Source organism: Haliotis rufescens, unplaced genomic scaffold (assembly GCF_023055435.1).
Source record: "Haliotis rufescens isolate VD_foot unplaced genomic scaffold, xgHalRufe1.0.p SCAF_3, whole genome shotgun sequence".
Taxonomy (NCBI): Eukaryota; Metazoa; Mollusca; class Gastropoda; order Lepetellida; family Haliotidae; genus Haliotis; species Haliotis rufescens.
The window spans coordinates 28158992-28171472 of record NW_025964001.1 but is presented as its reverse complement, the minus strand read 5'-3'; the positions used below and the strand labels follow the sequence as shown (position 1 = coordinate 28171472).

Genomic DNA, 12481 nt, shown 5'->3' with positions numbered 1-12481 from the left:
GTTTCGGTGGATATTCGAGATTAATTATTCTCCGGCTTTGACGTGTTATAATGTGAAACCTCGTTAGCTGAAGTCATGGAAGTGTCGAGTTATCAGTATTTGGAGACATGAGATCGTATTGCTGCTGATACAATCGAGTTAGTGAGATGTAACTGTAGTAAAAAAAATGTGTCTGGAATCACCTGGACAAACGTTCAGAAAACAAAGCAATATATGTTGCCAAACCAAGTTCAACTTACGTCATACACACCCGAGAGTGTGTACATCATCATCTTCAGTGTGTACGTGTACGTGTTATTCCGACGATACTGTTGGCGAACTTCTGCTGTCATCACTGATTCAATAAATATTGGCCAAATAATATCACAATGTCTGAATGTCGCATACCTAGGAAATGTTATTATATGATGTATATCTATGATGAACAAGTGAGATAAATTGGGTTACAAAGCTAAGGAATTGTATGTGTAAACTAGATTTGGCGAAGTGTGTTTTTCCAAACGTGTGGAAACAAAACAATATTTTCTAAAAATGTGTCCACAAGGTTTGAGAAACAACTTTCAGAACACATGCCACAATGAACAACTTTCCTCCTCAAAATGCATTATTATGCAAAATTCAATACTTTTATAAATTGTGAAACCTATATGAAACTCATGCCGTCAGTTTAACTAAAAACTGCTCTTTCCAGATTTCTAATAAGCTGTCATGATCGAGAAATCGAACATGAGCAGAATGCAAAATTAATATTCCACGAACTCTACGTAAATGTAAGTTATGCAGCTTAAACTGTGTTGAAACGGAATACCACTATATATTTATCTGACTCGTGTTTGATGACTTAAGACAAACTTATATTAAAACCAGGTTCTCCATCCAAACCATCATAAATTCAACCTCCTTTCATCATCGCAAGATCCTAACACTGTAGTTAATTAATTTATAAGCTGAATACATGTATAATGCTCGTGTTGAAAGACACCTGTTATCCAATGTTTACCATCAGGTCTGTATTATAATTATATTTTGTACTGTACATTGAAATGAGACAGGTGTTTTAGAATGTGGTTTTGGTTGAGTGCTGATTAGTGCCAAACCCCAAATCAATACGCTTTAGCGAGCATCTGCTTCACTAAAAGTCTTACACAACGGGAAAACATCTGCCTGTAAATTGAACGGCAAAATCGGTAGACGACGAACTTGAGAACAACATATAAGACAAACAGTTTCACAAAAGCGTATGACCACTTTCACTTCGCTAACACCTACAATACCTTTTGGTAATAATATAATTTTAACATAGGCTCAAAACTCCAGACCGTTGAAGATCCGGGTTACCAAATGGCTTCAGCAACCTGTGCTTGTCCTAAGAGGCGACTATGCTTAAACTTGTAAGAGGCGACTAACGGGATCGGATGGTCACGCTTGCTGACTTGGTTGATGCATGTCAACGTATCCCAATTGCGTAGATCGATGCTCACGATGTCAATCATTAGATTGTCTGGTCCAGACTCGATTATCTACATACCCTCGTCTTAGAACTTGAATATCGCTGAGTGTAGTGTTAAACAACAAACAAATGAAAAATCTAGACCCGCCAGTCGTTTGTACAGAAGTAATAAGATGACGAGTCCAATATTGGTTCTAAACGGTAGGGCATGTTGGGGAAAGTGCATAGCGAGTTGTTCAAACTGTACTTAATCTAGTTGTCTGTCCTGTTCACCTGGACTCATTACAAGCTGATTTATTAAAGCCAATGCTTCCGTGTCTTGATGGACCTGTCATTCCCAGAACTGACTTTACAGTTACACAAATGAAGATTTTGTCGTGGATGTTTCTGTCTATCCATCTGCCTTCAGAACAACCATAAAACCAGACGTGACCACGTTCCTATTGCAGGAGAGCAACTGATTGATAAATTGTCCTTCAGCTTTATCTTACAAAAGAACAATAAATGACTTTTTAATGTATTAATTGTTTTCAAGGATTTTTTTGTATGTGTTACCAATCAATCAATGAACCAATCGATCAATCGACCAATCAATCAGTCGACCAGTCGACCAAACTCTGCATTCAATATGGTCATAGGCCAATATACATTCCTGAATTAAAACGGTATTGGCATAAAGTAATAATCTGAGCATTTCTAAAGGTATGTGCCTAATGAATTTATTTATTCGCATGGATCATGAATCATAAATTATCATTATCATAGTTCCTAAATATTTGTAAATTAGTAAAACATACTATCTTTCGTACGTCATGACAAACTGGACACATGTAACAATATCAAATACGTAACATTTGTTTATGCATATGAATCAGAATGTCTGCTCGGATTAGCAAAGTCAAAACAGGGTAATTTGGCCAAGAAGTTTAACTTAAATTTCAGGTTTTTCGATGATCTGATATCGTTCAATAACCATCAAATAGTTAATTCCCTTCCACTGATTTACCCACCTGAACTAGAAATATAGGAGACCAGTGAGACCACTTCGTATGCTTCATATTTAGATCTTTTGAGCATAAAGATTCAAAATGACAAAACACTCTCCACAGGACTGTATGACAAGAGGGATGATTTCAACTTAACAAAAGTCAACTTTCCCTTCATGTCGAGCAATATATCTGAAGTTCCAGGCCCTGGTATCTACATTTCACACCTTTTGAGTTACATTCGAACATGCTCTTTCTACCAAGATTTCAAAGAGCTTCCTGCAACTCATTCTCAGAAGCTGTTTGATCAAGGTTACAACATGCAAGGCATTAGTAAAGCTTTCAAACCGTTTTATGGTAGACACGTGGAGGACATTTCAAAATGTCCGGTGACAAAAAAAGGTCGGATACAATTCCCTATTTTGACTTGTACCATATGTTCCCGGTTTTTTTTTAGATGAACATTTGACATGCTTTTGGCTGTGCTTGAGACGGGTGCCAAAGGTCGGACAGGGTTCGCTCACCTTTTCGCGAACACCTGGTATCATCACTATCTGATAATGATTCATACACACATGCTCATGATATGATCGGAAACGTACAATCGACTCTCTTTTCTTATGAATATGGAAAGGGTTTTGTCGCTTATAATTATTTAAATAATAGGATATTTCTTCTCTCTTCTGAGGCTTGGAAAGAGTTTAGTATGAACCCTCAGATCACGTTTGAGTTTCATCTATATTTTGGCACCTCCCAATGCTTTTGTATATTTAATTAAAAGCAGCAAAACCCTTTCCATAATCACAACAATCGACCCTTCCTTCAATCCCCTCATGGCCCCAGCAACTTGAGGATACACCACCATATGTTATTATCCATTGCATTGTTTGTTTATTTTATAAATTATTAATGTTATCATAATTAAAGTTAATGAACCATTTTCGCCCAAAACTCAAGTATCTACAAAATTTATATATAAAACAAGATTTACGATTTATAAATATGAATTGATCTATTACTTTGTAATGGAAAGGCGACTCCCACATTCGTCGACCTCATTTAATTATCCAACCCATCACAAAGCAATGTATACTGAATGTAGGCGTATTTTCGATTGAAATAAAATACAACACTCATCCCTCAGAAAACTTTTTTAAAAGTATTTTTATTTCTCCGACATTGTTCATTTCCGACCCAGTACAATCAGAAGATACCAATCCTAAAGACAATTTCATATACTCTGATTCACGAGACAGTGACTCTTATTTCACCACCATGCGACATGTTCAAATCTAGATACGTTTACAAAGAGTATCATTGGACCACACTTCTAACGTCAGCTGTACCGAAATAGCATCCGACAACGTCAATATAGCTAATGCGACGACGTATTCCTACTTCTAAATTTTAATTGGATGGGTAGAAGCTGTCTGTGTGTACCGCCTGTTTGAACACATTTAGGTTGGTTTGTTTGCTTGTCTATTGTTTCCCTCTCCTATAAAAGACGTATTGCGCGGAGAAATGAACCAGATACTTTGAGTGCTTGCAACGACACTAAGACAGACCTACCGCAACGTCGCCTGTGCGCTTACCTCCACGGAGTGTTTTGTATTGGAGTATAGCTATATTTCAAAGGTGAGTTCTGTTTATTGAATTATGACACTTTGTTAATTTTCTTATATTTTCGTTATCATGTAAGTAATAAGGAATGTCATCGGAATGATGTTTCTTGAATATCGACATGTCATTTAACCACATTACCATGTTCGTATTAGACAGTAGTACCTAAAAGAACTGAGCTAAATGTAACATTTCATTGTACTGACTAAACTTGTACAATATTTCAAACGTATATATACTAAATCAATGAGACTTTTCAGATTTTCTCTGTATTAATAACTGACTAACTGCAGTGAAAGTAGACATTAATAGTGATTAATTTTGATAAAAAGATACAATTGCTAAAGGTACTCGAGTATGTATAAAAGCTTAAAAAATAGTCATTTCGTTGTTGTATATCGAGTTATTAATTGTGTCATGTGGCCCAAACAAGTTGTTCGTAATCGGCATTGCGTTATTATATTGTTTCAGTTTATATTTTGGTTCAGATGTGAGGATGTTCATCCTCCTCAAGAATCACGTTTTGTTTCAAGCATCACACCAGTTCGGCGTAACACTGTGCCGAAAAAATATGTACTCTCTGATCAGATTTAGTAACACCATTTTACCTTTTTCAGGTTTGTAACAAGATGCCTTCAACCGTAGTATTCTGCCTGATGTGCCTCGTCACTCTATCAGTCGCAGCAGAGCCGTTCGAATATTTCAAAGACTTAGGTAAGATTTTCTTAATCGAGATTAAAAATGAATTACGCCGCACATAAATATATATAATATGTACTTCTCAAATGAAGTTACAGAACACCCTACTCCTTCATATTACTATAGGTGATCTGTCATGTCATGCTTTGACAGATTGAATAAATATGACGTAATCGGGTGTCCTTTAACTTCTTTTCAGTAGAATATAGATATGAATACAGGTGGATTCACTTAATGAATGGTACTACCTGAACCTATTCTTGTACCGGGCATCACATCATTTTAATCTTAATTAACTTGTGTACTCTTGTAAAAGAAAGATATGTCAGTTTCTTTCAGATGTCCTTTCTCATGTTCTAAATATTAATGGCCATTCATAATCTCGAATCATAGAACAGGTGGTATTATCATGTTCGACTCATGACCGTACATCGGTATTCCCAAGTGAAATTAGGATCAAAGTCACATAACACTGTTCATTACAATAAACCAGCTGTGCGCTGTATAATTCTTAGTACAACATTAGAATAATTTGTTCGGATGTGAGGGTGTAAGTAACACAACACTGGTCATTAGAATAGTTAACTGTGAGCTGTGTAATTAAAAGTACACCATTTAATTATTATAACTACATTCGGAAGTAAGGTTATCATTTCAAGTAGCAATGAAGCATATACAATAAATATTTAGCGAAAGTTTGTATAATTAGTATGGCTAATGTGCAACTTCCAAAGACATTTAATAAAGTTAGTTACGGATCATATATAAGCTACGACAGTAATGAGATCCGAATGAGAGATGAGATCGTTACAGCATGTTGAGAAGAATGTTCCAAATATGTGTGATTTAAAACGATACGAATATCAAGGAGAAAACTGTGAAGGTTTGGAGCATTACGTTCTTCTGGAACCCCACATTCTTTGCCGTTCTCCAGACCATCGATACTAAAATAATACAAGAACAGTCTACTATTTCCCGTTGTGCGTGTCTGACGCAACAGAGTTCAAAGAAGGCGATCAGAGACTTTCCCAATAGGTCTGCTGCAGGGAGGTGCTATTTTCCCTCCCTTGTTCATATAAACTCTCTACGTCTCGTCTCACCTGAAGACCAGGCAACCCAGGTGTACCCTGGCGAGCGAGTACACGGCAAACAGCGTTAATAAGGATGTGTACACAGCGATCTGTACTCACAGCGCTAGTTAGTTAAGTCGCAGATGCGTCAGTTAACATCATGGAGTATTTGATGGTTGCGTGTCTCAAATGGCAATGATGTGTTAAACATGGCTGTTTTGTTAATGTGTGTGTTCTTCGTTTGTTGATCTCTTCGGCGTGGATTGTCCCCGAATCTTCCTTTTCCTATGGTTGGGGATGTCCCTCCTCATATGTAATTTACTATCATACCGTAGTAGTAATTTTAAACTTAGTTATATAGACATTGTTGAAGGTAGACTTCGGAAAGTACCTGGCGTCATTCCTCCGCAGAATACAAACTTCTGTTGGAACAAGGATGAAATAGTGTAAACTAAACAAACAAACGCTTAGTTTTGAATGTAAATAATGTGAGTGGCGGGTGCTGTCGGTATGGCTGGGCATGTTCACCTTTTCGCGAACACCTGGTGTCATCACTTATTTTTTTCAATGATCCGTTCACATGGTATTCACAGCTATTTTCTCTACCCGATGGAATCTGTTTCTGGAGATAATCAAGATTGATTATTCTCTGGCGTTAATGTTTTATGTTTACGAGAAGTGGTAAAGAAGAGAAATAGACATGTCAACACGTAAAACACAAGAACGTTGCTCTTTGTCTGTATTGGAATGCTAACTGTCGACGGAAGGTATTTTAACGAACTTTAATGCTGTGAACATATGGTACGACCACTAGTACTGTGAACGTTACATGTTCATGGTTGAACGTGTGACATACAAGTAGCCCTGTGGCTGAAGGTCATTTGACCTACCAGGATCCGCTGACCCCGGATTTGAATCTTAGATCCTTCTTGACAATGATTCAATACCAGTGTTCGAGGGTTCCGCCAAGCTTCTCAAGTTGTAAGACCTATGTCACTGCCCCCCCCCCCCCCCCCCCCCCTCCCCCAAAAAAACAAAACAGTCCCACCCCCCACTCCTCACCACTCCACCCCCACCACACCACACCCTGGACATCATGCTGTCAATTTTAACTGTTGTTTTTCTCTTCCAGTTTGCAAGAACTTCCGATGCGGCGACGACATATGTTTAAAACAGAAAATGTGGTGTGATATGTGTTCCTGTTCCGATGCATGCTCGGTAAGCTATCTCACATTGTATTGTGCGGATCCTGGCACACGCCTGAGGGACGCAACTCTGTAGATTAACGTAGCGGCGCCTCGAACGACAAGACAACCCGTCATAATTTAAGAAGTAACCTTTGTCAATAAACACGTAAATCTAGTTTATTTGGCTTGGATTATTTCACTTTTTATGACAGAGGTTTCAATTCAGGGATATCATCCCGAAGAAATGTCGTATTTCATTTCAACAATTTGGTTCTTTTTTCAGAAGGTCAAATGTGGATCTGGTCAAGTGTGCAAGACGGTCAAGTCGCGAGGCTGGTTCGCTAGATCAGTAGCAACATGTGTTGACAGCACTGATGGTGAGTGAAGGATGCGAGTAGTAAGTGAGTGAGTGAGTGAGTTGAGTTTAACGCCACTTTTAACAACATTCCAGTTGTACGGTGTGTCAGCTTATTGTAGAAGGAAAGCCCGAAGCGATGCATGTCTCAGACGTTTGCCACTTTGCTGAAACTCACGAGGACGGAAAGGGTGCTGACACACCTAGAAACATAATGTGGGCCGAACCGGGTTTGGAACTCACTATCATAGGTTCCTGGCGTACCCAAGGCACGTAACTCTGCACTCACTGCACTCAGTGAGTGAAGCGCTGACGACATACCGCTCATCATAAGACAAATGATCATTGTACCAATAACACCCCCACATATGATTATCTAGATGCATCAAAATGGGTCGGGTGGTAAGGCTTGGTGATATCAACCATTGTTTTGTCAGGTCCAAACTAGATTACGTACGTTATATAACTTGATTTCTGCTGAATGCAGCCTCAAACAGCAAATTAACAAACCTATATCCCACTGTCAGATCCAAACAGTGGCTGTTAACATTTTCTGAAACCAACATAGAGGAAATATAAGTATGCTTTACCTAGCATTTGTAAATAATAATGATAAATAATATATAACTTGTAGCTCAAAGGAAAATCGAAGCAACAACAACTAGAAGACCTACGACCACGTCTACAACAACTACAACCACCCCGCCAGCAACCATCTTCCAAAGGAGCAGCGATATCTGCAACAACGGACGTCCCTGCACGTCAGATGCCGCTTGCGACTTCGGCGACTCCTGCCTACTAACCCCGCAGGAGGTGACCGGCACGTGCTGCAAGAAGGAAATTGTCAACCTGAGGCCACGTGAGTATTGTCTATTTACACTACTAATTAACTATTTAACGCATTTGCTATTCGCGTGCCTTTTCAAGAGCCATGGCGTTGATGTGGGTGAAATAGTAACGCAAGCAAAAAATAATGATAATGCGATTTGAAGTAACATACAAGTTGTTTCTCAATATAAACATCCCACGAAGTTAATATATACACAGAAGAGCACATGACAATATACTTCTTAGTCGATTTTATCATGTGTTATATATTCAGTTGAAAATATCTGAAGTTATCTATATCATATTAAAACATAAACTACACTGGCGCTTAGTCAGCAGTGAAAGAACATTTTAATTTTCTATATGGTTATGTTTAAAAAAAAATATAATCTGATTTAAAACTTTTATAAATAAAAAAAAAAATACATTTGCATAATACACAACTGCTGAAGGGTAGCTAATTATCTTATCTTTGATAATCAATATAAATACAGTGCTTTTTCGGCACAAATGTACAACATTTCAAACATCGTAGGGGTTGTGTTGTTGCTAATTTAGTTCTCACCCCAGTCTTCATTGAACAAATTTAATTTTACACAAAATTACCCAGCCATAGATTATTTTTTACAAACTGTTGCAGGAATGAGTGATGGTCAAATAGACATAATCAAATTCAACAGTCGTGATTAACGGAGTGGCCAGATGTCGTAAACGTTGTGATGATTAGTGAACAGACTGACGTCTGTCAGGCACTCTTATATCTCGGAATATGCTCAACACGAAGTTAGAATTGATATCGGTGTACTTTGATTATATCTTGACACAGTAACCGTTTTTCTGAAATATTACACAAGCTGGAGAATTGTTTGAATTACAAAAGTGCTAAATCGGCTCTTATGGAAACGAGCGTAAAACTTCCATCTTAAGAAGACAGAGTATTAAGCTGGGGGCACGGGTGGCCCAGTCGTCTAAGGCGCCGCGATTCGCTGTACAGAGTTGCGTCGCTTGGGCACGCCAGAAACCTATGATTGTGGGTTCGAATCCCGGTTGGGCCCGATTATGTTTCTAGGTTTCCCAGCACCATGTCCGTGCTCGTGTGTTTCTCCGAAGTGGTAAACGTCTTGGATCTGCAACTCTTCGGGCTTTCCTCCCACATTAAGCTGACACGCCGTGGTATAACTGAAATAAAGTTAAAAGCGGAGTTAAACCCAACTCACTCACTCACCATAAACGTACTTGATTACATAGTGTATGCTATTTGGTTGCAGGGTGCCGGGAGGCAATGAGGACTGGGCCATGCAGGGCTGGCTTCCAGAAGTACTTCTACAATGTCACCTCCTCCAAGTGCCAGGGCTTCTTTTACGGAGGGTGCGACCCCAGCGAGAACAACTTCGACTCGATGGAGGGATGTCAACAAGAATGTGGTTAGTATTTATAGAATGTTTTGCATTGGTTTTATTGCATAACACGATCTTCTAGATGTTATATACCGCGAATCTTCATTCACTCGAATTATAGACAATGTTACGATATGACCATGGTAGTGTGTTTGTGTGTTTAAGCCGCACTCAGCAAAATTTATTTATTTATTTATTTATTTATTTATTTATTTATTTATTTATTTATTTATTTATTTATTTATTTATTTATTTATTTATTTATTTATTTATTTATTTATTTATTTATTTATTTATTTATTTATTTATTTATTTATTTATTTATTTATTTATTTATTTATCAGAGAATCCATGCCTGCTTCCCCTGGACTCTGGTATCTGCAGAGCCATCCTACGCAACTACTTCTACAACACTACATCTAAGCAGTGCGAGGAGTTCTACTACGGAGGATGCGGAGGGAACGAGAACAACTGGAAGTCACTTGAAGAATGCCAGCAAAGATGCATGTCTGCGTGAAGACCTCGTTGATCAGAAGAACGTTCTTGCCTGCGTCATATGGCATCGTGATCATGTCTCTAGTCCTGGGTTGAACAGATATTGGTGCCAAAGGAACCAGGTGTTCTGAAATAAGACTATTGTCTGTCAGCTTAAAGCTTAAGGACATCTTGTACGTATCATTTTACGAGAAGCCTATAGTTATCAATGTACACACATAATTCGACGAAGAATCAATGTGCTTAAAATCATTATGGACGCATCGAATCGTGTAAAGGTTTCAAAATAACTGTCTGTTCCAATTCAGTTTTGTCAACTTCTACAATTTTTCATTTTGTTTTGAAACCTTTTAAAGGTTTTGGGTTTTTGAATCATGTACATAATGTTTAGTGTAGAATATTAACTTTTATACCGGTGCTAATGTATGAATGTGCGAGAAGGGTTGTTTAAAAAATCATTTTTTTTTAAATATCATGTATCATGTTTCGAAAACTTTGAGAAATGTTTTGTCCATCAACGTAGTTTAAAAACATCCAGATCAAACTGCTGCAAATTGTTCATTACATCCAGTCTACTTTGAAGTAAATACCATTAATGGCTAGCACAATATTGTTTATATGTTTATACATTGATGCTGGCCGTCCAATGTCTGAGTGTGAGCGTTATATTTGACTGAATGGAATATGTCAAATGGGATGTATACCAACTGTTTATATTAAAATGTTGTACAGAAATAAATTGTTGTGAAACCCACGAGAACGGGTATGGTGCTGACGAACCAAGAAACATAAACAGGGCGAACCGGGATTCGAACATAGGATTATAAATGTCTGGCACGCCTGAGGTACGCAACACTGCATATCGAATTGCTGCGCCTTCGATAACTGGGCGACGTGGGATGATTGTCGTAAACATAATGGGGAACTCATCAATTTCGACTTTTTCATGATTCTGATGTACTGATGCATTGATTTTGATGAAAATGAATCCTGTAACCTCAAACAACCTAACGCTGTGCATCATATGCTTGCTAGCCACGACATCAAACCACCTAACACGTTGTAACATGCATGTGTATTATTGCCCCGACCTCAAATCACCTGACACGTTGTAACATCCATGTGTGTTATTGCCCCGACATCAAACCACCCAACACGTTGTAACATCCATGTGTGTCATTGCCCCGACATCAAACCACCCAACACGTTGTAACATCCATGTGTGTCATTGCCCCGACATCAAACTATCCAACACGTTGTAACATCCATGTGTGTGATTGCCCCGACATCAAACCACCCAACACGTTGTAACATCCATGTGTGTGATTGCCCCGACATCAAACCACCCAACACGTTGTAACATCCATGTGTGTGATTGCCCCGACATCAAACCACCCAACACGTTGTAACATCCATGTGTGTTATTGCCCCGACATCAAACCACCCAACACGTTGTAACATCCATGTGTGTCATTGCCCCGACATCAAACTATCCAACACGTTGTAACATCCATGTGTGTGATTGCCCCGACATCAAACCACCCAACACGTTGTAACATCCATGTGTGTGTTTGTCCCGACATCAAACCACCCAACACGTTGTGACATCTATGTGTGTCATTGCCCCGACATCAAACCATCCAACACGTTGTAACATCCATGTGTGTGTTTGTCCCGACATCAAATCACCCAACACGTTGTAACATCTATGTGTGTGATTGCCCCGACATCAAACCACCCAACACGTTGTAACATCCATGTGTGTGTTTGTCCCGACATCAAACCATCCAACACGTTGTAACATCCATGTGTGTGATTGTCCCGACATCAAACCACCTAACACGTTGTGACATCCATGTGTGTAATTGTCCCGACATCAAACCACCTAACACGTTGTAACATCCATGTGTGTGATTGTCCCGACATCAAACCACCCAACACGTTGTAACATCCATGTGTGTCATTGCCCCGACATCAAACCACCCAACACCTTGTGACATCCATGTGTGTTATTGTCCCGACATCAAACCACCTAACACGTTGTAACATCCATATGTGTAATTGTCCCGACATGAAACCACCCAACACGTTGTAACATCCATGTGTGTGATTGCCCCGACATCAAACCACCTAACACGTTGTAACATCCATGTGTGTGATTGTCCCGACATCAAACCACCTAACACGTTGTAACATCCATGTGTGTAATTGTCCCGACATGAAACCACCTAACACGTTGTAACATCCATGTGTGTGATTGCCCCGACATCAAACCACCCAACACGTTGTAACATCCATGTGTGTAATTGTCCCGACATGAAACCACCTAACACGTTGTAACATCCATGTGTGTGATTGCCCCGACATCAAACCACCCAACACGTTGTGACATCC

General features: G+C 39.0%; 1 protein-coding gene across 1 annotated transcript; it reads left to right on the top strand.

Annotated features, from left to right (window-relative positions):
* The first annotated feature begins 3980 nt into the window (after positions 1–3980).
* LOC124146564 (papilin-like) lies at positions 3981–10847 on the top strand. The gene is made up of 7 exons (XM_046516909.2): positions 3981–4071; positions 4674–4770; positions 6958–7043; positions 7296–7389; positions 8002–8226; positions 9464–9619; positions 9937–10847. Exons 2-7 carry the CDS (start codon positions 4686–4688, stop codon positions 10107–10109), a joined length of 819 nt encoding a protein of 272 aa, XP_046372865.1. The 5' UTR covers positions 3981–4071; positions 4674–4685; the 3' UTR covers positions 10110–10847.
* The last annotated feature ends 1634 nt before the right edge of the window (positions 10848–12481 follow it).

What these genes read in the sequence shown, in the direction of transcription:
- LOC124146564 (XM_046516909.2), top strand. Translation starts at nt 4,686, where the DNA reads ATGCCTTCAACCGTAGTATTCTGCCTGATGTGCCTCGTCACTCTATCA. An exon ending in CGAATATTTCAAAGACTTAG is followed by an intron (nt 4,771 to 6,957) that starts GTAAGATTTTCT and finishes TTTCTCTTCCAG; the next exon opens with TTTGCAAGAACTTCCGATGC. An exon ending in CCTGTTCCGATGCATGCTCG is followed by an intron (nt 7,044 to 7,295) that starts GTAAGCTATCTC and finishes TTCTTTTTTCAG; the next exon opens with AAGGTCAAATGTGGATCTGG.